Source organism: Epargyreus clarus, unplaced genomic scaffold, assembly GCF_041222505.1.
Source record: "Epargyreus clarus isolate Ecla_fem2 unplaced genomic scaffold, WU_Ecla_fem_2.2 ptg000018l, whole genome shotgun sequence".
NCBI lineage: Eukaryota > Metazoa > Arthropoda > Insecta > Lepidoptera > Hesperiidae > Epargyreus > Epargyreus clarus.
Genome location: NW_027332226.1, coordinates 8440613 through 8465910, shown reverse-complemented (window position 1 = coordinate 8465910; position 25298 = coordinate 8440613). Strand labels below are relative to the sequence as shown.

The 25298-nt window shown below is 37.0% G+C and overlaps 1 protein-coding gene across 33 annotated transcripts in view; it reads left to right on the top strand.

The window, feature by feature from the left end:
• Dscam1 (Down syndrome cell adhesion molecule 1) overlaps positions 1-25298 on the top strand; it is a 79640-nt gene that overhangs the window by 14654 nt on the left and 39688 nt on the right. For 11 of the 33 annotated variants that reach the window (XM_073082973.1, XM_073082991.1, XM_073082975.1 and 8 more), the window contains exons 3-13: positions 5130-5314; positions 6812-6950; positions 13073-13252; positions 14294-14443; positions 19784-19916; positions 21243-21391; positions 21704-21887; positions 22333-22436; positions 23366-23622; positions 24158-24315; positions 25112-25266. In XM_073082973.1, the coding sequence (XP_072939074.1) occupies positions 5130-5314; positions 6812-6950; positions 13073-13252; positions 14294-14443; positions 19784-19916; positions 21243-21391; positions 21704-21887; positions 22333-22436; positions 23366-23622; positions 24158-24315; positions 25112-25266 (1794 nt within the window). Of the gene's footprint in view, positions 1-5129; positions 5315-6811; positions 6951-9844; positions 10007-10094; positions 10266-10356; positions 10519-10612; positions 10775-10874; positions 11046-11147; positions 11310-13072; positions 13253-14293; positions 14444-15654; positions 15779-15819; positions 15944-16439; positions 16564-16623; positions 16748-16975; positions 17100-17392; positions 17517-17900; positions 18025-18419; positions 18544-19628; positions 19750-19783; positions 19917-21242; positions 21392-21703; positions 21888-22332; positions 22437-23365; positions 23623-24157; positions 24316-25111; positions 25267-25298 lie in introns of all 33 variants that reach the window. The other 22 variants (XM_073082985.1, XM_073082989.1, XM_073082988.1 and 19 more) reach the window with 18 other exon arrangements.

The following is a 25298-nucleotide window of genomic DNA, read 5'->3' as shown; positions in this document are numbered from 1 at the left end:
AAAGTGAATGCATTAGGATTTTTTCCTGAAAGTATGGAGCATTGTTTCAAGTGAATGAAAAAATCTCTTTCCTCGAATATCACCAACTGTACTTAACTTTGTTTTTTTGGATTTTCGATGGATAGATGAACTTGGATTTTTACCTTTATTTTTTATATTATGGGAGTTTGTTCAATTCATTTTGCGACAGTCACTTGTCGCAACTTGAGACTGTTTTGTAACTTTAATAACCAAAATGATAGAAAATTTAAGTTATAAAATTAAAGTTGGTTTTACTTCTTGACTCACCTAATGGTTCGTCTGTACATCGTTTGGATCTTCACGCCAATTGCCTCGCTACACTGTTTGCTTACAAAGGAAACGCATTATCGCGTTGATGAGTAACATACACGTGGATTTTTTGTCACTATACGTATCACTTGCTTCCATTCTTAGCATAGCAGCCTGAGGCAACAATGACTGTCACTTTCTACATACTTACTTCAAAAACTTTTGCTACTGCTACTACTGCTTTTTTTTAAATTTAATTTGAAGCTTGAATTTATATAAAACACGAAGGTTTTTGAAACTCGATTTATATAAAACTTGCAATTCGTAATCCCAAAAGGATAATTTTATTACAAATATCATAACAGAATGACTATAAAAGTATACTTTTAATAGTTTAAAACTGTTCTAATTTAATTGAATAGGCAACATATGCATCAATATATTTTCAAGATATTTTCCCGGTTAATCTTCATGTATGTAGAGTCGCTATAGTCAGGCGATCATGAATGTCAATTGCTTTCGATAGTGAATGATCGTCGTCTAAGTCCTTATTATGCACATTTCATAATATATTTATACAGTCACTGACACTTGCTAAAATCTTGAATCAAATACTTCCAATTATATAGTAGGGCTATGTATTCTATCTCATTGTTATGAATCAATTAATATGAACTATGTTAAAGTTCTTCATAAGTAGGTATAGGAAATATTTTATGTGACAGTTTAAAACTTTCAAATCAGCTTTAGAACTTTCAAAGTAAGAATCAGTCAGCTTCATTTATTATTTGTAAAAAAACATCAGCGCAAAAATGAATGATTTGGAAAAATAAATACCCGAGCATTAAATATTTTTTCAGCAGTAATAAATTGTATAATTAGGCAAGCAACAAAAAGCAACATGTTAAGATGGCAATTTGTCAGCCATGCAAAGCATATCACAACGATCGCTGCATGAATCACGTACTCTAGCGATGAGTCGCTAGCTGTGAGCATTTCATGAATATGTTAGTACGGGAGTGTTCTAATAGCTCTACTATTTGAACGGGTAGAGTGGACCGATTGTTTCGTTTATTAGGGTCTAAGTACATTGGCGTTAAAATTGCTGTTAATAAATGTTAACGAAGCAGGTTAACTGGTAATAGGGTTTTAACCTCTTGATGATGTAGTTTTATGAGTAGATGTAATGTGAACACGTGCTATGTATGAAATGATGACTTTTTGGTTATTATGAGAAACATTTAAGCTTTTAATTTACTATACGAGAAAAGCAAATTCTAATTTATAAGGAGTTTATAATAAAATTGGCAATAGAGAGTAAATTTAGTAATAGTGGATATTGATAGATTGATTGAAACAATTTTATTAGTTTTAAATCCCTCTAAACGTCGAACTGAATTTAGATTCTGAAACATAATAAAGTTTACTTCTGAATTAAGAACACATGCATTTTGTGTGGTTTGGTACGTTTTAAGCGTGGTGGAGCTTATTTCAAGCCTCCTCTCAATTTTCGAGGGAGAGACACATGCGTAATTTAATACTGTTGATATAAAGTGTACTTTATCGTACACCACACGGAAGTAGTTATTCTTGAACTATGCAAGTGGAGTCGTAATGCCAAGCGCGTGCACCACGATATCCGACATGAAACGATAGCGCAGCTGTCGCCAGTCCCACTACATCGCTGCATGACAAATGGCTATCTAGTACTATCTACGAGGTTTCTCCGCGCTTTCATGTGGACGTAGATTAGTTACGAGCTGCTTTAGAACTTGTTTGGATGGATGTTGAATAGCTTATGGTGATAATTCAAAACTTCTCGTGTAATTTAATATAAGCTCGAGTATTATGACCAACCCATTGTACCTCATCTCTCATGTCTATTATAAGCATTTATAACGGGGAATACGTTTTAAATTTTGAATCACTTAATTAATTTAGAATAATAGTTATGCAAACAACCACAAACTAAGTAGGTATACTTACTTTCAAATAAACCGTGTCAAATCATCGTTCATCAAAAATATATCAAATCAAGTATGTACACAATTATTATCATTGCCACAGGTCATGTACCAATTTATGTCAATCTTTTGTTTTAAATACAGATTTTATAATAATACAGGAAACTGAAGATACGAGTATTATGCCGAAAAACGGTGACAGTCAGCTAAATAAGTCTAAATGTGGTCATTAAACGCTCGAGAGTTGTTACGGTGGTCTATTCTTTATTAGAGAAAGAAAGATCGTATTTTACGGTGAAAGTTGGTACGCATAAATTATGTGTAGAAATATAAATATTTTTTGTTTTTAACCGTTCCACTCGGAATTTTTATTGTTTAAAGAAAACTAAGTGATTATCAAAATTATAAATACTCCTACGAGTTACGACTTAACTTTTAAAAAATAATATCGTATTAGGCTAAAGTTAAAAATATAACCTTTTATTTATTATTGTGTTAAGTTTAAGAAAAATATATCCTAGTTGTACGAAAGATACTCAATCGTTTAAGTCACTCAATTAGATCGTCATGACTATGATGTTTATGGTTTGACGCAGAGAGCATCTGCCCCTCGGGGTAAAGGTTATAAGGTCTAATTATACTTTTACAGTGGGCGCCCCTTGAGTACCATTAAATTAGGTACATACTAGGATAAATATTTTTTAGTTTGACATCTAATTGATTGAAATTTCAGAAAAGCTCAAATTTGTCCGACGCACTATCCTGCATCTAGATAAATGAATTTTAGTTACATAGATATGACGTATACCAAATTGTAATCAATAAGTATGTACTTCCGTACAACTGTGACTAAGTGTTTTGTTAAATACCTACTACGTTGTTTTGTATCAAAGCATATTGAATAAAGTGCATCTTGAACAATCGAACAGTTACCAGATCCTCTGGGGCTAGTTAGTCTGTATCACGAGGGTATCATTAGAAACTGGGTTAAGTTCTCGTAAGCTAAGGAAAAGGGCGTGCCGCTTATGATCGTGACGTGCCCGAGTAGCTTACAGTTACAGTTAGGGCTTTCACATATGCGAATGTTCTACCTCCGTCGCTTAATTTCAGAGTCCAAGGTTCAAATCACAGGCACGCCTTATTTTTTCTTATTTATGTAAATTTAAATTAATGTTGCAGTGAAAACAAATAAAATGAGAAACTGTAAACAAATGGGAAGGTGGTACAACCCTTTGTGGTTCGACTCCGGCGGCACCACCGCCACGCCTATTTCTACCTAATAATAGCAGTGTTAGGAGCTGCTGTGTTCCGGTTTGAAGGGTGTGGTAAGAGAGACAGACTTTTCCGAGGCGTTCCAGCTTAGTCCTCAGGGGTAGCGGAGCATCTTTGGCCGACCTCAGGTAGGAATATCTTATCTTATCTGGGGTTGGTTACAGATGTCCATGGGCGGCAGTAGCCACTTACCATCAGGTGGACTGCATGCTCGTCTGCTACTCTTACATTATAAAAAAAAGCTTTTAAAAAAATTCGAAAAAGAAGATGTGTGATTTCTACTAATCTATCAGTTAAACTACGGTGGTGTAGGTACTATGGCATAAGGCCTCTTACAGGACAAGCTACCCGTTCCGCCGACGAAGACTTGCAATATCCGCAATCAAATATAAAGTACCAAACTGATACTTTATCGCACAACTTACTACACTTTGTTTTGTTGCGTAACTTTATCGCCATTCATAAATTAAGGCCCACGCACACAAGCCTACATAAAATGTGTAAAGGTGACACACAACTAAATACCATAGTTGTAAGCATTACGATACGATTCGCCATGGTTTGATAGCTACCGGTATTGTTTTTAACATTGGTAGGAAGGTCTCAATTACTCGATGTAATCCGACACTAATGTTATTGTATTTTTTACTGTTGTCAACAATTATTATATCAAAGCAAACGAGAATGCAGTCCACCTGATGACTATTGCCGCCTTTGCCGATATCTCCAGTCAACTCCATATATGATTGCCTCTATGAGTCTGTCTGTCATTTGTTCCTATTGATGTGCGCCTAGTTAGAAATCATTGTGTTCACATTATCTACTGTACCCTTTTCAAACAGTTGTGGGGCAGAAATATGTACGGGGATTGCAATTTCGTATTAGAACAAGTTTAGGCTCTACCACATTTATATTAGTCGTTATATTAAATAATAAATTGGCATTTCCATTATGACATATTAGTTTGTTCACGCGTATAACAAGAAATCTCGATCACTAATATTGTTTTTAACAACCTTAAAACAACAAATAGCTGTTTTACCACCATCCGACAAAATTATTTGTTTATTATCAGACCTCATAATTAGATCTTAACCATATTTATGTGACCTTAACAATTTTTCAAAAACAAATAAACATATGTTTTCACACATCTCGGATAAATCGATGTACATACATACATAAAATATAATTCAAAATTAGAAACTTCTTCTTTCTTAATGAACGGCGGTTAAAAAGAATAACCAAATGTAACGTTGGCTCAACTCTCTCTTAAGAATGCTAGCTACATAATGGTGAACGTCTTGACAATCATTCGTGTCTACCAAGTAGTGTTTTGAACTGAAGAAAATGTATCAATACTATTACCACGGGCGGAATAGGGGAAGCAGGGGGGTTCAGGGGTGGTCCGCCCCAGGCCTCTGGTTTTGGGAGGCCTCCAACGACCAAAAGGTCGTCAGGAGACAACATTTGTGAAAGCTTGTAATTAAATCAACTTTTTAGACTTAACTTTTTCAATCAACATTTCCGCCCCGGGCCTCCGCCGAACTTAGTCCGCCACTGGCAACCACTATCATTGTTGATATAATTTCTCAATTATTGATTGTGTACTATTTGTTACAGGAGCAGTACATTGCGAGGACGAGACGATTGGACCGATATTCATGAAGGAACCCCCGAACCGAGTGGACTTTAGCAACACGACCGGAGCCGTAGTGGAATGCGCTGCCCGAGGATCCCCCGCCCCCGACGTTATCTGGGTACGAGCTGATGGCACCGCGGTTGGAGACGTTCCTGGACTCAGACAAGTATGTATTAAAATAAAAATAAAATATATATTTTTCTAAACTATAGAAATAATACAAAGATTTGACAGGAAAAGGGCAAGAAATTAAAAAGATATTTTAAATGACTAAACGAATCTTATCGTATTATTTTACAACGAACTATGATGTAAGTGATGTACCCCCTTTGTCATAAAAACGAAATTATCTCGAATACCATTGCTTACACTTAATATAACGTGTTTTCAATTCTCATATGTCAAAATTTATAGAATTAATTATTACTGATTATGATACGCAAAATTTTGTTCATTCCGGATTTTTTAAACATTATTTCAAATAACAACTTTACGTTTTATCGCTGGCGTCTTAGTAAAATTGGATTACTCTTAATGCGACCTAAGACAAGTACGTTAATTTATAAGCTTATAAAATGTATACGTGGACATCGTGGACGCGATTAACATGCTCAACATTCCATCTTTATTTTGTCTTTTTATAAACACCATAAATAGAAAACGAGTTTTGAAGAATGTACGTTTAAAGATAGAAATTAAGTAGGTATAATTCCGTTATGGTGCATTGTTTATACCTACTCAACTTCGGAGGGTAATCTTTTTCGAGTGTATTTATGGATAAGCCTCGTAAAACTGCTAATCCGCTCTCAATATATAAATGAATCGCGTCGCCATAGCAAATTGTACGACTACACCTGCTCGCAACAACTTCAGAGCGGACTAGTAGTTTGAACCAATTTTGACCGAGGAGGACTAACATATAGGCTATAACATAACAATCGGCTTTTTGTTTTTTTTTTATAATAATTGCCAACTAGCTGTATTAATATTTTCATTGTTTATACATTTAACATATAAAAGAGTGCATTTGGATCGAATGTCTAATATTAACCTGGCCAATCGACCGGCCAAGCATTATTGAATATTGGCTCGTGCCAAGCTTAGCCAGTGAAAGCAAGTTTTCACCGGAACGTGGGATCGTCTTTACAAACCCGCATATAAATTTCATAGTAAAAATGCACTTTGCTGCCGCTAGATTTACTTTTAAGGCTATAGGACGGAGGCGGAACTCATTATAAAGTGTCTATCGAGGTTATTTCAACAAGTTAAATGTGATAGTTTTATGGCTACCAGAGCATAGACCACCTTTCGATTCTATTAAACGCATACATACAGAAACGTGTAGGCTCAGCAGATGTTTACGACTCAAGTCCTCGTTTGGATGGTTGCCCAACAAAGACATATAGCATGGTGACGTTTGGTGACCAAAAAACCATAATTGAATTTAATCCTTTTATTAAATTTCCAGTCTCTTTCCTTTCCATGACTATCTATTTCGTGTGTGTCATGGTCACACATAAAAACGAATGCACAAACACTTAGTAGAAAAACAAAAAATATTTACAATCATGGCATTGAACCTGGAACTCTGCATATCAAACTAGTATCACATCATCTTCACACTCGACACTTATGCTTTTCTAAAAGTGCACATTATTTCCAGGTTTTGCCCAATGGTAACCTGGTATTCCCCCCGTTCCGTGCTGAAGACTATCGCCAGGAAGTCCACGCCCAGGTGTACGCTTGTCTCGCGAGGAACCCGGTCGGTACTATCCATTCCCGTGACGTTAATGTACGAGCTGGTGAGTTCCAACAACTACTTATTGTACCTAGCTAGTATGTGTTGCATAAATATCAAAGGCCAAAGCAAACAATGAAAATACTGACAGTTATTAATTACAAGATAAACAGATTTGTCTCGAATAAAACTAGTTATGAATCCAGAATCAGCTTAGCAGTAATGAAGCACGCAAAACGCAAAAAAATGGAAATTGATTAATTTAATTTTTGTTTTATTAATATATGCAAAATTCCAAAAAAGATATAATATTAATCTTAAATAACAGACTGAACCACACCACTAAAAGTCGAATTTAGTTAATTTCATTTTTATAATCAAAATGATTTATTTACATCACGATCATGCTACTACGAGTATTATCGCATGCAAGGTGAACAAAACGTAAAAAATATGATTAAGTATAACAATATTTATATTGTAAGCTTTGGCCATTGATATTGACATAAAAATTATTCTCGTGTATGACATAAATATCCTATTGTAATAAGCTACTAGTAGATAAGGTTCAAAGCGATAACACAATACCGAGTGACGTAACTTGGGACTAAATTCGCCTAAGAAATAGCCTTGATTTTAGTTTACGTATATGTTTATTAATCCAACAATACAATAGAACATAGGAAAGAATTATTGATCATACACCAAATGAAATATAAATTGACAAAAGGTTTTTATACGAAACACTATCATTTCACACGTATATATTTATCTGTTTTTAATTAGGTAAGTATCTACATAGTTAAATATTGGACTAATATGTCTTTCGGCTGATAATCCACTTTTATCTTGTTCCATTATATTGCAACCGGTGTTATCACCTTATCACTTTCGATATCGACTACGCTAATACTCGAATTGAAAAGTGACATTAAATCAAATCCGAGCATTGTTTACATGCGCGATAAAATTGTCTTACGGTATGATTGTTACGAGGAATAAAAAAGTTGTCTTAACTATTAGATCATGCATGTCCTTGATACTGGATTGAACTTAGCCTCTTGAATGTAGGTAAGTGCAATTAAACGCACGCAATAGTCGCATAATAGTTATAATGGCATCGTTATATCACTGAGTGATAATAAGAGACCTTTTAAAGTCATACTATCATTGGTTAGGCTATATGCCCGTACTTAACGTTCGGTCTACTGCAGGGCGCTGCCCTATGACTATCTCGAAAGGTTAATCAAATAATCAACTGCATTGACGTGGGTGTAAGATGGGTCCGTAATCAATTTATGTTCTTACTAGCTGTTTCCCACGTTTTTAGTCGCAGTTTAAAGTGATAGTAAAATATCCTTTTTAAAAAAAATAGGTAGAAATCGTACAATACGGCAATTTGTCTCTATATTACTTTACAAAAACGAATCATACAAGCTATAACATTTTCACGGGAATTTTGTGGATGATTTTATACGAGAGGGAAAAAGTAATAAAACTATTTTTTAAATAACAGCTTTTTAATCATCGGTCCATTGACTCTATTATTCCGATAACCCTCAATTTGTGGGCGTCAATTAAGTAATTAAGTAGTTGAGGGTCGAGTAGTGTTAAGTGGCTAGAAAGTTTAGTTTTCTACTTTCCAAAATGGTTATTGAGTGTTTCTATTGGATTTATTGACGTGACAACGTCTTAAATTAGGTTGCGGCTGGGAGTCACTTATGAAAAAGTGTAACGCCCGGTAACGTTACGATGAGTCACCGAACGAGAGAGAGGCCCGCCGAATGCCTTGCGTCTCTCTCCCACTCAACTATGATCGGTCTGCCGCGCGCGCAGCACTAGAGACTAAACAAAATATATTTCTATAGTTAAAATTTGTGCAATTCTTATTTTCATTCAATTCCTTGTTCCTATTGTGCAATTTAATTATATTCATATCAATAAATATTCTACCGAGAAAAAGACGTTGTCACGTAAAATCTTCGCCCGTAAAACCGACTTTACAGGCAACCATTTTTTTTATGCACTAAGTAGTATTAATCTGATTAATTAAAATCAATATTTAACACTATTGTTGACAAAAAATATAAATAAAATATTAAAAGATTTTATCTTGTTAACAGCAAGGTATAATAACTCTGAAAACGCAGATGGGTTTATTTTAACATTTTCATAATAAAAATATTGAAGTAAGCATATAATATGTATTTAATGAAATATTTTTGTGTTATCGCTTTGAACGAAACTTCAGTTATGATATTCATTATAATATGTCATGATGATATGATACATACTTACATACTAAATATTACAAAGTCATAAAGTTTGGTAAAAATATCATTAAACTATTATAATGTTAACTAAATCATATTGATATACAAACTTTATTTCTTCAATTTGTTTTTCTATCACAATGTGTAATCTTTAAGGACTAACAAAGTAAACACGGCCTTTTGTCTATTGCTGAGTGATAATTTGCAACTATTATTTTTTCCATTATTTTCATAAATAAAAATAAACAATTACACAAAAGCGTAATGGTCGTAAATTACATTGTTAGTCTCAGTGTATTTTTTACAGCACTGTGGAGGTAATTTTCAGGATTGGATTCACTGTCCATAATTGTTTAAGATTGTTAATGCACTTTAAAATATGATAATTTCCTTAGAATATAATTATAATACGGTATAATTCCTAGGAACAATGCTACGTATTGCCAATAATTATGAGATTTAAAGAGGTGGAGAGTCATTTGTGTGTAGGCGTATGGTATTGAATCAGAATAGCTATATCATGAATCATTGTTACAAAAAGTACTAAAATGAATTTGATAAGAATATAATTATTTCCTGAATAGGAACAACAATGACTAAGTATAACATGTATAATTATTAGAATCAATGCCAGTTCCAATATATAAAGGATAAAAAATAACCAGCTTCTTGATAAATATACCAGTGGTTGCCCAGCATTACGACACTGATGTCAATAAGGAGTACGCAATCATGGGGAATAGCATTATACTCAAGTGCCAGGTTCCATCCTTCGTTGCCGATTTCATAGAAGTTCTCTCATGGCATACCGATGAAAATGAAGACTTCTATCCGGGAGAAAATTACGGTTAATTCAATTTGAATATCCACGCGACTCTATCCTTGCAATCCTGGTCCTTCGATTCTTAACAATCATAACAATGGAAATTTCGCAGTGGTGCAACAGCAATACGAATCCGAAGTAAATAACGAGTATGTTATACGCGGTAACTCCGCGATACTCAAATGCTCCATACCGTCCTTTGTGGCGGACTTTGTGAACGTTGTCTCGTGGCACGATGAATCTGGCAGCTCTTTCACTATTGACGAGAACAAGGAGGGAGAGGGTACACTTCAATATAATTCAAATACCATCCCCAATGTCCACTCCTATATAGTTTGTCCTAAATTTGTTAATGTAATATGTACGCGTTTCAGTTGTAACACAATATTATGAAGCTGAAGTAGTATCAGAATATGTTATCCGCGGGAACACTGCTGTACTAAAATGTAATATTCCCTCCTTCGTCTCCGATTTTGTCAAAGTGGAGGCTTGGGTCGATTCGGATAACGGCGAATACTTACTTACCGATGATATCGGTACGATGTCGCCATATTTAATAGCACATAATCCTAAATCCAAACTGCCCCATTTCCTATACATGTATTAAAACCTTCAACCATAACTTTTCAGTTGTAAATCAGTTTTATGAAGCTGAAATCCTAACAGAGTACGTAATCCGTGGAAATGCAGCCGTATTAAAATGTTCAATCCCTTCGTTTGTCGCGGATTTTGTGAAGGTAGAAGCGTGGATAGACGAAGAAGGAACAGAAATTACTCATTCTGACAACCTCGGTAACAATCGATAAAGACGTTATGGCAACTTCCGTATTGAACGTTTGTCCATCACCCATACCTGTCCATTCCAAATACATGTCTAATTGATATTCTTTAGTTGTGTCCCAGTATTACGTGACCGAAGCCGAAAATGAGTACGTGATTAGGGGGAACGCTGCTATTATTCGTTGCAAGATTCCATCATTTGTAAGCGACTTCGTGCACGTGGAATCCTGGATTATGGACGATGGGGAAATATTAACTTTAAACAATACTAATATATCCGAGGGTACTTTTTACGAAAACTTTAAATTTGATTTCCTTTTCCAAATACCCTTAGCATCAGTTCCACACTAACTATATAATTTATTTTCTATCAATTTTAAACTAGTGGTATCGCAATCTTATGAAGCCGAAGCAGACAACGAGTATGTGATTCGTGGCAATGCAGCTATTATGAAATGTGAAGTACCAAGTTTTGTTTCCGATTTCGTATCGGTTGAAATGTGGACAGACAGTGATGGGGGCACTTACTATCCAGGAAATAATGAGGGTAACTCCCCCGGAAAATATAGTTCCTCTGTCCCAATCCATTAACTTTGTTGTCACAGCCGTTCTTCAAGCATACGAGGCTAGAGTCAACGACGAGTTCGTTTTGCGAGGCAACACAGCTATCCTCAAGTGCATCGTGCCGTCCTTTGTAGCAGACTTTGTTCATGTAACGGCGTGGATTATGGATAACGATACCGTTAATGCTGATAATGACCCAAATTTTGATTCGGGTATTCATTTAGTAGATTATTTTAGATTAATGTACAACTTAGACCAATCCTCAGACCTTTCCATGTCAATATTAGTTGCTAAAATAATTCACAGTGGTGCATCAGAACTACGAACCTCGAGTTATTGATGAAGATGTTTTACGTGGCAATTCGGTCATCGTCAAATGTTCAATTCCATCATTCGTCGCCGATTACGTCCAGGTTGTGGAATGGGTAACGGACGAAGAATCCCTCTCTGCATTTTCGTTGAATGGCTCCGAGGGCAATTACGGTAATCGAGAGTGCCCGCGTGACCCCAATTGTTCCTATCCGCTCTCCACAAAAATCCTCGAGAACGAATATTGATATGTTTATCTGTTATTCAAATGCTGACTTTAAACTTTTCAGCTGTTAACCAGTTTTACGAGTCGCAAGTTTACGATATTTATGTTATAAGGGGTAACGCAGCAGTATTCAAATGCCATATTCCATCATTCGTTTCTGACCATGTTCATGTTATATCTTGGCATGATACCGAAGGCGGAGAATTCTTATCTAACGAAAATTATGGTATTCATACAAGGATATACTTGATAATTATTTCCTTTAATTCCCGTCCTCTTATTTACATAACATGATAGAACTTAATTTGTTTAGACTACAATAGATACATCAATACATCGTTAGTCAAAATATTTAAATATTTCAGTTGTGAGTCAAGCTTATACAATCCACTTAGTAGAAGAAAATGTACTACGAGGAAATGCTGCAATATTGAAGTGTCTTATACCAAGTTTTGTGACGGAGTATGTGTCGGTTGCTTCCTGGATTATTTCAGAAGGCGACGACGAAAAAGAGATAAAAGCCAATGAATCCATTAACACTGAGGGTATTTTTAGCATCATGTATGACCTTGCGTTCCCCAGCTGACCTGGCCGTATCCTATCATTCGTGTTTATACATTTTGTAATTTTAATGCAACTCTGTTTGCAGTGGTATCACAAGCATATACTATAAACCTCATGGAAGAGAGTGTTTTACGTGGCAATGCCGCAATTTTGAAATGCCACATTTCTTCATACGTCACTGAATACGTCACCGTTTCATCTTGGATTATTTCCGAGGGTGACACTGATGACGTGGAAATTAAGGCAGAATCCAATGACATGGGTATTTCTTAATAGGGATCTTCTAATTATAACCTTTTCCTGACTCCCACTTAATTACGACAATTCATTCGGGATGATGTGATATTTCAGTGGTATCTCAAGCGTACACCGTTAACTTAATGGAAGAAAATGTTTTACGTGGCAATTCCGCAATTGTTAAATGCCATATACCAAGTTTTGTGACTGAGTACGTAACAGTGTCGTCTTGGATCATATCTGAAGGGGACGTCGATGAAAATGAAATTAATGTAACTGATTATGCGGACTTAGGTATTTTTACAAAATATAATGCACAGATGTCCATTCCTTCTCCTATTTTCAATAGACAATAATACGCTAGTAAAATTACCAGTATCAAATATTCGATAATTTGTTCATCTTTTCAGTTGTATCTCAGGCATACACTGTTAATCTTTGGGAGGAAAATGTATTACGCGGTAATGCAGCAATATTAAAATGCCACATTCCCAGCTTTGTGTCTGAATATGTCACAGTCACATCCTGGATAATATCTGAGGGAGATACAGATGAAATGGACGTAAATATAGACTCTGATTTCGGTTTAGGTAAATTTTCAATTCAGTGTTCAGGATTATACCCGTCCTTATTTCCATCGAGTCCTTATCAGTTTAGGTTTCGTCATCGTTAAAAAATTCTGAATATACTTATTGCATACGTAATACGTTGCATATTATGTGTGAAAAACAATACGCTACGTTATCTGATGTCCTTTCAATAATATGGATATTTTCAGTTGTATCACAAGTTTACGATGTGAAATTCTGGGAGGAATATGTGTTGCGAGGAAATGCAGCTGTATTGAAATGCCAAATTCCTAGTTTTGTCGCCGAATACGTGTCAGTCACATCTTGGATTATATCTGAAGATGAAAACGAACAAGAAATTAAAATGAATGACACTTTGGAGTTAGGTACTAGAATCCTTCAGACGAACCTTTTAGATCAAATCGTCCGTTACCCCCTTTCGTATCCTGGGTCTTCCAGTCTTTGTAGGATTACATTAGGGTTTCGCGTTTGTAAGGATTTTTGTAAATAATAGGAAATTAACAATCGCTCTAGATATTTCAGTTTTCTAGGCGTTAATGCGCTGAATTTGAGTCATGTTGTTGCAGTGGTCTCTCAAGCTTATGCCGTAAATCTATTAGAAGAATACGTTTTACGAGGGAATGCGGCTATTGTTAAATGCCATATCCCAAGTTTTGTTGCTGAGTACGTCGGTGTCGTCTCTTGGATCATCAGCGAAGGAGAGGAGACAGTTGAAATAAATCTAGATTCCGAACACAACTTAGACGGTACGAGCTTTGCGATGCCATGTAGGCTTCTTCAAAGATGGTATTAATATCAAAACCATCCGTTCTTTACTCATTATTGTTTAGGGTACTGTTCCTACATAACTGGGTTCCTTTGGTTCCATGGGCCTCACGGCCTACCTTAATCCTCTTTCCCACTTCCTTAGTTTAATGCATGTAAATGAAATGAATATAATTTATAAGTAACGTAACCTTAAGTTGCGCAGTTCAAATGAATTAAAATTTTATTGGTTTACTTTTGAGGACGTATATAACATGTTTATTTTTTTTTCTTCAGAGGGCAAATACTTAGTGCTTCCATCTGGAGAATTACATATTAGAGATGTCGGACCCGAAGACGGTTACAAATCTTATCAATGTAGAACTAAGCACAGGCTTACTGGAGAAACTCGTTTATCGGCTACCAAAGGACGTCTGGTTATCACGGGTGAGTCAAGTTTTATTATTTATAACTTGTCGCGCGATAAATTCATAACCTTTGATATGCTTCCCCTTCATTCATTTAACCCCTTTTCACTCTGAGTTATACTTAACTAACGACTCCATAGTTATGAGTTTATGGCGCTACATTTTAGTAACTTGCAGTGAAACTTACAATATTAATTTGTCACATTTATTTTTATGTATAATAATTAATATACACTTTTGTATTCACTTTTTATTCTGAGCAACATTAGAAACCACGTAGTGTTAAATTATTGAAATATGTCCTAGAATTTAGTTTATTGTAATTTTCACTGTTGATACCGTTTCACACAGCAAATATTTGTGCAAATCGGCAGAATATTTCCAATTTAAGTTTTTGTGTAAAACAATAGTGTTATTAAAATTGTGTACAATTGCCAATATTCTGCTTACTTCATTAATTTTCTATAATTATGAATCGTATACCATTATTATAATCTCCAGTAAAACAAAGTTATCACAGAAAATTATTTTAAAACGAAATACTTAATCTAAGGATTCGTAAAAGAAACATTAATATACGTTTTTCTCATGTTATTGATGACTAAAAACTAGATTGTATAATAATGGTGTATTGACTTTAGTTCAAAAGTTTGCAAATATAAGTACGTAATGGTTACATACTTATATTTGTAAACATAGTTTTTATACTTGTACCTTGCCTGAATGTTGGGATAGGGTACCCTGCAGAGCTTTGATCCGCGAGTATTTATATGAACGTTCTGTACATTAACATTCTTATAGGCGACTTAATATGAGTAGGAGTTTGAAAACTGGTCTGTTCGTGTCTTTCGGAATATACTCCAATCCTCGTATTTCCACCTTCTCCCAACATGCGCAGAGCCTGTGGGCCGTGTGCCTCCCAAGTTTCCTAGCGCGCAGACCACAAGCGGCTTCCAGTTTAAAGAATCCTCCAGCCTCGCTGTTCTGTGTACTGCACAGGCCTTCCCCGCTCCTATGTACCGGTAAGGCTCTCTAAAGTCATTTTACGTACTTCCTCAGAGCCGATAGGGCGAGTTCCACCTAAGTTCTCAACGACACAAGCGGGAGTGTGGTTTATTGCCAGATTGGATTCAGCATTTACGTTGTTATGCCCAGCGCAGGCATTTCCCGTCCCCGTGTTCAGGTAATGTGATAATTACCGATTTCCGCTTTATTTTGACGTACTTTTAGAACCTGTCGGCCGCGTATCGCCCAAGTTTGCGACCGTTTTAACCGGCACGATGTTCGAGGTTAAGAAAAACGATTCATACGCATTGCAGTGCCCTGCCCAAGCGTTCCCAGTCCCATTGTTCAGGTAAATGTTAATTGACGCTTTTATTTTTGCAACACCTGTAGAGCCAGTCGGGCGCGTTCCGCCAAAATTTGCATCCGTTGTGATGGGTACCATGATCGGGATCAAGAAAAACTATTCATTTGCATTGCAATGCCCCGCGCAAGCGTTCCCAGTTCCAATTTTCAGGTATTTGACTTTATTCAAGCTATCATTTATAGTGTATTTTTTGTTTCGAGTTTACTAAGAATAGAAACAATTTGCTTCAGAACCTATGGGAAAAGTGTCTCCAAAATTTCCAACTTTAGAGAAAAGTCGACTTTTCAATTTTGATAGCAATCAAAGTTTGTCACTATTATGTCCCGCTCAAGCATATCCAGCCCCAATGTTTAGGTAAGAGTTTACAGTTCTAATCTATTTTTAAAATATTAAAAAAAATACTTTGCTTTATAAATATATCGATTGAATCAAAATTCACTATTTGTGATAGGATGGTTACCATTTACTGTTTTTGGTAAACAGAACCGATGGGCAAAGTATCACCGAAATTTCCATCGATGGAAACTGGGCGCAGTTTTACCTTTTCCTCGAACACGTGCGTAACGATGCTATGTCCAGCACAGGCCTTTCCAACTCCACTGTTCAGGTACACTCACTTATAAGTTTGTTACTGTTATGTTCTTAGAGCCCGTAGGACGAGTCTCGCCTAAATTCCCTTCGATGGATAGTTCAAGAAGCTTCAGCGGTATGCTTAATAGCAGTTTGACGATATTATGCCCGGCACAGGCGTTTCCAGTCCCACTGTTCAGGTAAATCGTATTTCCTGAAGTATGAAATAAAATAGCTACATGAAAAGTATTTATTCATAGAGCCCGTGGGTCGTGTTTCGCCTAAATTTACAACTACTGATAAAAGTCGAGCGTTTGATGCCACGGGAGGCGATAGCATCACTATGCTGTGTCCTGCACAAGCATTTCCCGTCCCCGTTTACAGGTATTAATTAAAACTTCATAATTATTCTGTAATGTCACTTTCTTCCATAGAACCTATGGGCAGCGCAGCACCAAAAGTAGCATCAAAAGTGATCGATATCACTGATATTTCTGCGAATAACACCGTTACATTGCTTTGTATGGCTCAGGCTTTCCCCGTTCCAATATTCAGGTAATTTTAACCATTTCTGGTTTTAATACATTTATCGTAAATGAAATTTGTGTTTAGAGCCTGTAGGAAGGGTGCCTCCGAAGTTCCCCACACTGGATAATGTTAGAGGCTTCAATACATACATTAACGCGAGCGTAACATTATTATGCCCCGCTCAAGCTTTTCCAGTCCCATTGTCCAGGTAATTCAATTAAATCAATTATATTTTTTAGAGCCCATTAATAGTGCTCCACCGAAAGTCCCAACAAAAACGATTGAGTTCGTGGAATTCGCTATGGACTCCAGTATAACGTTACTTTGTCTGGCACAAGCATATCCCGTTCCAGTGTTTAGGTGAGTTTTCATATCTTAATCATTTCTATTTAGGCTAAATCCCCTATTATTTCTTGTTGGTTCTACAATATCGTTCATAGCACAGCAGCAGGGTAACCCGATCCTCGCGTTCACATTTCTTAACGATATTGCGTGTTTTAGAACCGATCGGCTCCAAGAGTCCTTCGTTTTCGAGTGGCTCGAAACTAGCCTGGTTTGAAATTTCTTCCGCTCAAGACTTTGCACTTTTATGTCCGGCGCAAGGGTTTCCCGTTCCCGTATTTAGGTGAGGAATATAAATAAACATACCGCTTCTTATGTGACTCAAATTTTCAGAGCCCATTGGTTCCAAGCCGCCAGTGTTTTCAACCGATGATAAATTAGCGTGGTTCATTAGCAGACCAATAAGAAATAACTTAGCTTTACTCTGTCGAGCTCAGGGATATCCTATTCCAGTTTACAGGTATCTACTTATTATTAACACAATTGTTACGTATTTGTATATTCAATTTTAGAACCCATCGGATCAAAGTCGCCTACTTTTTCTACTGATAATAAGTTTTCTTGGTATGTAAGGACTATCGGTCAGAGTCTGAACATTCTCTGCCCAGCTCAAGCTTTCCCTGTACCCTCGTTCAGGTGAATAAAATGTCTCTTATTTTAATTGTAGAACCTGTTGGCTCTAAATCCCCTACGTTCTCTAGTGACGTCCAATTCTCGGGAATAATTCGTAAAACTGGTCAAGACTTTTCTCTTTTGTGTCAAGCTCAAGCATTTCCTGTCCCGTTGTTCAGGTAAGAAACTATATACTTACTCATGAATAGAATAATTACGATAATCCAATTCTGACAGAACCTATAGGATCGAAGGCTCCATCATTTTCGTTGGAATTCAAAAGTACGACGCTTACCAAAATAGCGGAGCAAGCTATTGTTCTCTTGTGTCAGGCCCAGGCTCATCCATCTCCCGTATTCAAGTGAGTGTTCCCTAACGGTTTCGTACGTTTCTTTTTAATTCAGAACCCGTAACTGCCAGAGCGCCTGCATTTCCAACCACGGCATCATCTTACAATTATAATATCCAAGAACACTCTGGCGGTTCAATGCTTTGTCAGGCACAAGGGTACCCTCAACCGATGTTCAGGTGGGTCATCTGTTTTGGCTCTAAGTCAATTTAAATTTAATTTTAGAACCCGTCGGCGCGAAAGCCCCTTCTTTTTCTACGGATTCCAAAGGCAGTATTTTTGTTAGGGAAACGGGACACAGCTTTGCATTACTTTGTCAAGCGCAAGCTTCCCCCACACCGATTTTTAGGTAAGTCAACATACTATTGAATATTGAAACCTGGTTTATTTTCGTTGTGCAGAACCTGTGGGTTCCAAGCCACCGACCTTCCCAACCGATTTAACGTCGTCAGCTGTAACGAGGCATAAGGATCAAAATTTTTCAATGCTGTGTCAAGCCCAGGCTTTTCCTTTACCAATTTTCAGGCAAGTTTCAATTAAAAATGTCGTTATAAGTATTAAGATGAAGTATCAGTATATAATAGTGATAAATTTATGAAACCGATAGGCGGGATCAGATCAGACCAGACCGTGTTAGTATGTGTTACATTTTACATATTCAGTAGGTACGTACATTTTTTCTTCACTGAACCGTTATGTTTTCCGTAATATATATAGTAACGTAATATGTTTCACGTAAATATTGTATATCTTCTACAGAGCCCGTCGGATCAAAGGCTCCTACTTTTTCGACTGAGTCAGCACTTTCTTCTATTAAGAGACATCAAAGTCAAAGTTTTGCGCTACTATGCCAAGCTCAAGCTTTTCCCGTACCGATCTTCAGGCAAGTCTATAAATATAAATTGTTTCCTTTTATGATCGTTAATTGAAATTTTATAGAGCCTGTTGGTGCGAAATCTCCGACATTTTCGTCTGAATCAATGGGGAGTATATTTAGAAAACGCGTTGGGCAAAGCTTCACTCTACTTTGTCAAGCTCAAAGTTTCCCCGCCCCAGTTTTCAGGCAAGTCTTATATTACATGAAATGACACAATATTTACTTGAATAATGATATTAAATATTTCAAACTGCAGAGCCCATTGGATACAAAGCTCCTACTTTCTCTACGGATGCTCGTAGTAGCACTTTTATACGCACTGTCGATCAAAGCTTTGGACTTTTGTGTCAAGCTCAAGCTTTTCCCGTACCCATATTCAGGCAAGTTATTAGATATAAGTTTTATTTGTAATCAGTGATAAATGTTTTGTGATTGGTTTCTGGTATTCTTACTTAATATTTAAATTGAAAAATCTAAACATAACATTTCGTTAATGTTCGTTTCCTTAAGAGGCATACCGGGTATAATCTAATCTAATAAGAAAAACATTTCTTCAGAACCAATTGCAAGCGCTGTTCCAAGTATCACTTCAACACCAAAAGCTGCCGTACATTACTCTCGTAACACATCGTTAGCGCTCGTATGCCCGGCGCAAGGATTTCCCGTGCCAGTATCAAGGTGCGTTGATCGTATTTCTTTACGTATATTACAGAACCCACAAATAAAATAGCTCCGCGAAGTGACAATAGCCGAAAATTCGAGGGTGGCGAAATTATTTTAGCGCCTGTCGTTGAGTCAGTTTTCCTCACTTGTGAAGTAGCCGGCTATCCCCCGCCTATCTTCAGGTGAGTGTAAATATACTTCATTTTTTCGAGAGAAATAAGTAGACCCGCAAATTAAGAGAGTTATTATACATTTCAAGACAAAAAATCTATTTCTATATACGTATACTGATACTTTATCATGGAATTTCTTCATCCGAATGACGTTAGAGGTCGTTCATCTCGTATTTTATGCACTTCTCTGGATTTACAGAACCCACAAATAAAATTGCTCCTAGAAAAGATTCTACTAAGCACTTCGAAGGTTGGGAAGTAATCTTCGTACCCCAAAGAGAAGTCGCATACTTGACATGTCAAGTTTCCGCTTTCCCAGCCCCGATATTTCGGTGAGTGTTAGGCGTAATAGGTGACGGTCGGTTTCCGTTGCAGAACCAACGGGTAGGACCGGGCCGAAGGTAACCGGGGACGGGCTTAACCGTCACGTAGGCCGGGGCGGCGAGAACCTCGCGCTACTGTGCGAGGTTCAAGCGTTCCCCGCTCCCATAACAAGGTACGGTCCTTGCGCGATCACGGCCGGCCGCCAGTCTCACGCATTCATTCACGTAGCGCCACCATACCATCCCAATGTATTGATGTGCGTTGTTATTGCAGTCTGCTGAGCGGGCCCCGCCCAGCGTGCCATGAAGGCGTGACGAACCGCGGCCGGCCGCGCGCCCTATTACGGTCCTCAGCCAAAGTAACGATTGAGCGGCGTAGACACCTCCTGGTAAGTCACAGGGTGTTCTTGCTTTTTAAAACGCTTTAATCTTTACTTTGTGCTTCTCTGAACTTACAAAGCATTTCATGTGATTATTATCTCATAACAGGGCGTATGAAGCTTATCGATAAAGTCTAGTAGTTTCGATTGTCTTGGTTAATGTCTCGTCAACGTGGGCTACTTCAAACTAACGCAAAATATTTTTTTTGGCTTTTATTCGTTACATTAATCGTAGTATTTTTTCCAAATTAAAAACCTTCTTACATATTTAAATTCATTTTGTGATGTCCCTTCGATAGCGAAATGTCTTCTGGTAGAATAAGGCTGCGACAAGTTATTTTCGGTGTGGAATAAAGAAAATTGGCGTACGTTGTTATGTTTTTAAATTTTAAGGCATTTCATCGGTTTTTATTATATTCTATAAACATCTCCGAGTTGTTTTTCAGCGTGTTCTTTCATGTATTAACTGTTAGAATTCATAAACAATCATTGCCTATCCATTTGAGAATTAATTTGATCTGTAGCAAGCAAACAAAAAAGTGCATTATTTTTTATTAAAATTCAATGAAATCTTAAAATTAATTTTGGTGATAGCGAATGTCGTTATTTCAACGGTGTCTCTATTGTTGCAGATGGTATAAGTTTATCGATGGCACTGCCAGGAAGCAACCCGTGGCTCTTAATGACCGAGTGAAGCAAGTGTCTGGTACCCTTATCATTAAGGAAGCTAAGGTCGAGGACTCTGGAAAATACCTTTGCGTCGTCAACAATTCCGTTGGAGGTACGTTTATATACTACATTTATTATAAACTAGTAAATACATACTTCAAAGAAAAATAAAACTTATAAGACAATTTACAAAAACAAAGTCTAATTATTTGTTAATTTTTTATCTATGTTTAAAACTTATTTGTCTAAAAATTACTATCATATCCTATAATATCTTATACATCCATAAGATGTGACACTGTCCATTCTTATAAGTATGTCGCCAAAAATACATTTAATATGGGTAATATTATACGATTGTGTAGGTCAATTGTTTGTGCAAAAATACATGTATAAACATTAAAATTTTAATGTATGTTTTCAGGTGAATCTGTGGAAACCGTATTAACCGTAACCGCCCCCCTGAAAGCCACTGTAGAACCCGCCACTCAGACCGTTGATTTCGGCCGCCCCGCTGTTTTCACGTGCAGATACGAAGGCAACCCCGTCAAGACGATCACGTGGCTGAAGGACGGCAAGGACATGAACCATCATGATGCTATGCTTAGGTATTTTACAGGATTCAAAAATTAAAAAAATCTACGTCATGTCTACATGATATCAGTGGATCATATACATAGTTTTATTTTTGATTTCTGGTGAGGCAAATGTCTTCAGAGCTGTATTTTGATGATGATCTGTTCTCGATTTGAGTGTTTGTGTACGTGTTTGTCTCTGTGAATGACACCCATGACGTAAAAGTAGTGGATCTGTAGTGCTTATAATTTTGTTTTCAGTTCATAATTTCTTGTGTTGGTTATTTTTATTTTGAATGTAGATTGGCTAACGATTATAGCCAAAAGTTTTTTAGATCATGTTGTTATCGTGTAATGTAGTTGATATTTTTGTTAGCGCAAATACCTTAGGATTTAAGTAATAATAATCCTCAGTAGATATTGCATCCTAGTGCAATAATAATAATTGCATTATCATTACTCTAATAATATTCAACAGGATTGAGTCAGTGAAGAAGGAAGACAAGGGAATGTACCAATGCTTCATCAGGAACGACCAAGAGAGTGCCGGTGCCAGCGCTGAACTGAAACTTGGAGGACGATGTATGTGCCCCATTCTATACAATTACAAAATATATTTAATTGTGATCTACAAGTAATTAAATTAAAATTTAATCCAGATTTAATTGGGCGAAATGTAGCTGTGTTTCAAATATGATTTTTGCGTTTAGAATATTGATCGATCTTGCACAAAATTAAAATTCTGGCGTGCCTCATAAACGCTTCCGGATTAATTTCCGGCTAAGCAGACTAAATTAATGCTTTAAATTTAATCGTTTATTCTGGTTGTGAATATGTCATTGTGTAGAATAGTGCTTATCTCTAAGGCACTATGATATATGAATCATTTTCCCCTACCATTATGTGTGAGGTAGGTAGTAAAGTAGTCATGAGGCATTCCAATTTAGTCACGGCCGTAACTCATCTACATTCGACCATTGGTAGAATCTCAGTCCTACTATTCGTGTAAATGTTTTACATTTACCTCACCCCACAAAACAACATAACAATTTAACTGCTGCTATTACACAGATAGAGGTTTAACGATTAGTCAAACCTTAAAGAAATTTATATTAATTTTATAAACAACATCAACCATTGCAAATTGAATAAAAGCAAAATATAAAAAAAAAAAAAAAACAAAATCCGAATGCTGAAAATAAATAGCCTATATTACTCCCATAACTTAGATAAATCCAACGATACCTCATTAACATTAACGATACCTCAGAGCATGCAGGGCATGGCAAAGGATGAGACATACACACACGCGCTCGAAAAACATTTCCTTTCGCAGTGGCCTAAAGAAAATTACATAGAACAGTAACCAATTCAATATAAACCCACATATTCCAAAGAATGAGACATACATACCTACACACGCACACACATTCTCAAAAAACATTACCCTTCATTGGGCTAAAGACAAATACAACGAACAGTAACCAATTAAACATAAACACACATTCCAGTCGAACCACCCCAGATCCGCCACAGCTTCGGCGAGCAGACGCTCCGCTCGGGCCCCTCCCTGCGCCTCAAGTGTGTAGCCTCGGGCAACCCCACCCCCGACATCGCCTGGCTGCTCGACGGGGATAAACTCTCCTCCGGCGAACGACTCCAGATCGGACAGTTCGTCACCGCTGACGGCAATGTTGAATCGCACCTGAACATCTCCTCCGTACAGACCAACGATGGTGGACTCTACTCTTGCATCGCGTCCAGCAAGGTTAGTGTGGTTAAATGTGTTTGGTTAATGAATTCGTTTTTTTTTGTGACTGCTGGTAGGAAATATTAAAACATCGCAGTAAAATGTAAATGTATTTATCTGATTTAACACGAATAGCTGAAGATTAATCAGGGCCATAATTATTTATTTTTTTGTATATCTTCAATATCCCCTTCGTCCAAGAATAACATCCTACTGTAAGTTATGTGACTTAAATCTTGTGGATGCCAGATTATTTAGTCTATCCCAAATAAATTGACTTATTTAAATAACAAATATGGCGCCCTAATGAAACTGCAAATGATATTCGAAGACATTCAACCGTTCATACTGTATTGACGTACTTTATTAACGCCCATTATTGATAATAATGAATCTATGTAATGTTTCGCCTTTCAAGTATCGACATGTGAGAATTTTTGCTTTCTATCAGGTTTCAAATTTAAATTTTTGATAGATAACATTATAAAGATTGATTTTTAATATCGGTAGTTATAATAATCCTCAAGTAATCCGTTAAACGTATATGTTTTAGGTGGGCAGCGCGTCCCACTCGGCCCGCGTGAACGTGTACGGCATGCCGTACGTGCGCGCGATGAAGAAGCGGCCCGTGGTGGCCGGCGACACGCTCGTGGCGCACTGCCCCGTCGCCGGCTACCCCATCGACTCCATCGTCTGGGAACGCGATGGACGGTCTGTAGGCTTGCTCACGTTATGTACATTAAGATAACTATACTCGTAGGAAGGTATTGAGTACTAAGTAACTAAGTAGAGTCCGCGCCAAGCTAGGCCGCTCTGAATATAGAAACGAATCGCGTCGCAATAGCAAATTGTAGATATTAGCGGGATGAAGACAGCGCGGGCCCCCCGGCACCCGTCCGCTGCCCGTTTTCACACACGGGTACATAGTTAAACCACGTTAAAAGATTTGAAAGTGATAGAACCCTTTGTGGTTCGACTCAGGCGGCACCACACCTATTTCTGCCTCATAACAACAGTGTTAGGCGCTGCTGCAAATTGAACGATATAATTATAAGCTACACGTTCGTAATATTACATATTTAACGTAAGAAATTAAGATATATGTCAAAATAAAATAAGTGTGGATTTTTTGTCTTATTGAGTAGGACCGTTTAATAGTGTTGCTAATATATTTTTTGTACCATTTTATAAAATTCAATAACGGCCTTCACGCGTTACCGGTATGCCAATATAGATAAAGAGCAATCTTAAATTGTGTTTGAGATTCTGAGGGTCCTTCTTTTTAATAGGCTGTGTCTGAAAATTGCAGCCTAATCATATATTTCAATATTTATACAAATATCTTTCATTAAATATGTGAGGTGTACGGTGTACCAAAATTTGCGATAAAAAGAGGAAAATTGTTTTTAGATAGTCACCCCATTATTTTTAAACGCTTTAAGTCCTCCTACAATCCTTTCCTCCTACACTCAACTTACAAATAACAGTGTTATAAATCCAATTCCAGTGTTCTGCCAATCAACCGCAAACAGAAAGTTTTCCCCAACGGCACCCTCGTGATCGAGAACGTGGAACGCATCAGCGACCAGGCGACTTACACTTGCGTGGCCAAGAACTCGCAGGGCTACAGCGCTAGAGGCACCCTCGAACTGCAAGTCATGGGTAAGTGTGGAAGATAGCTATACCATACAAGT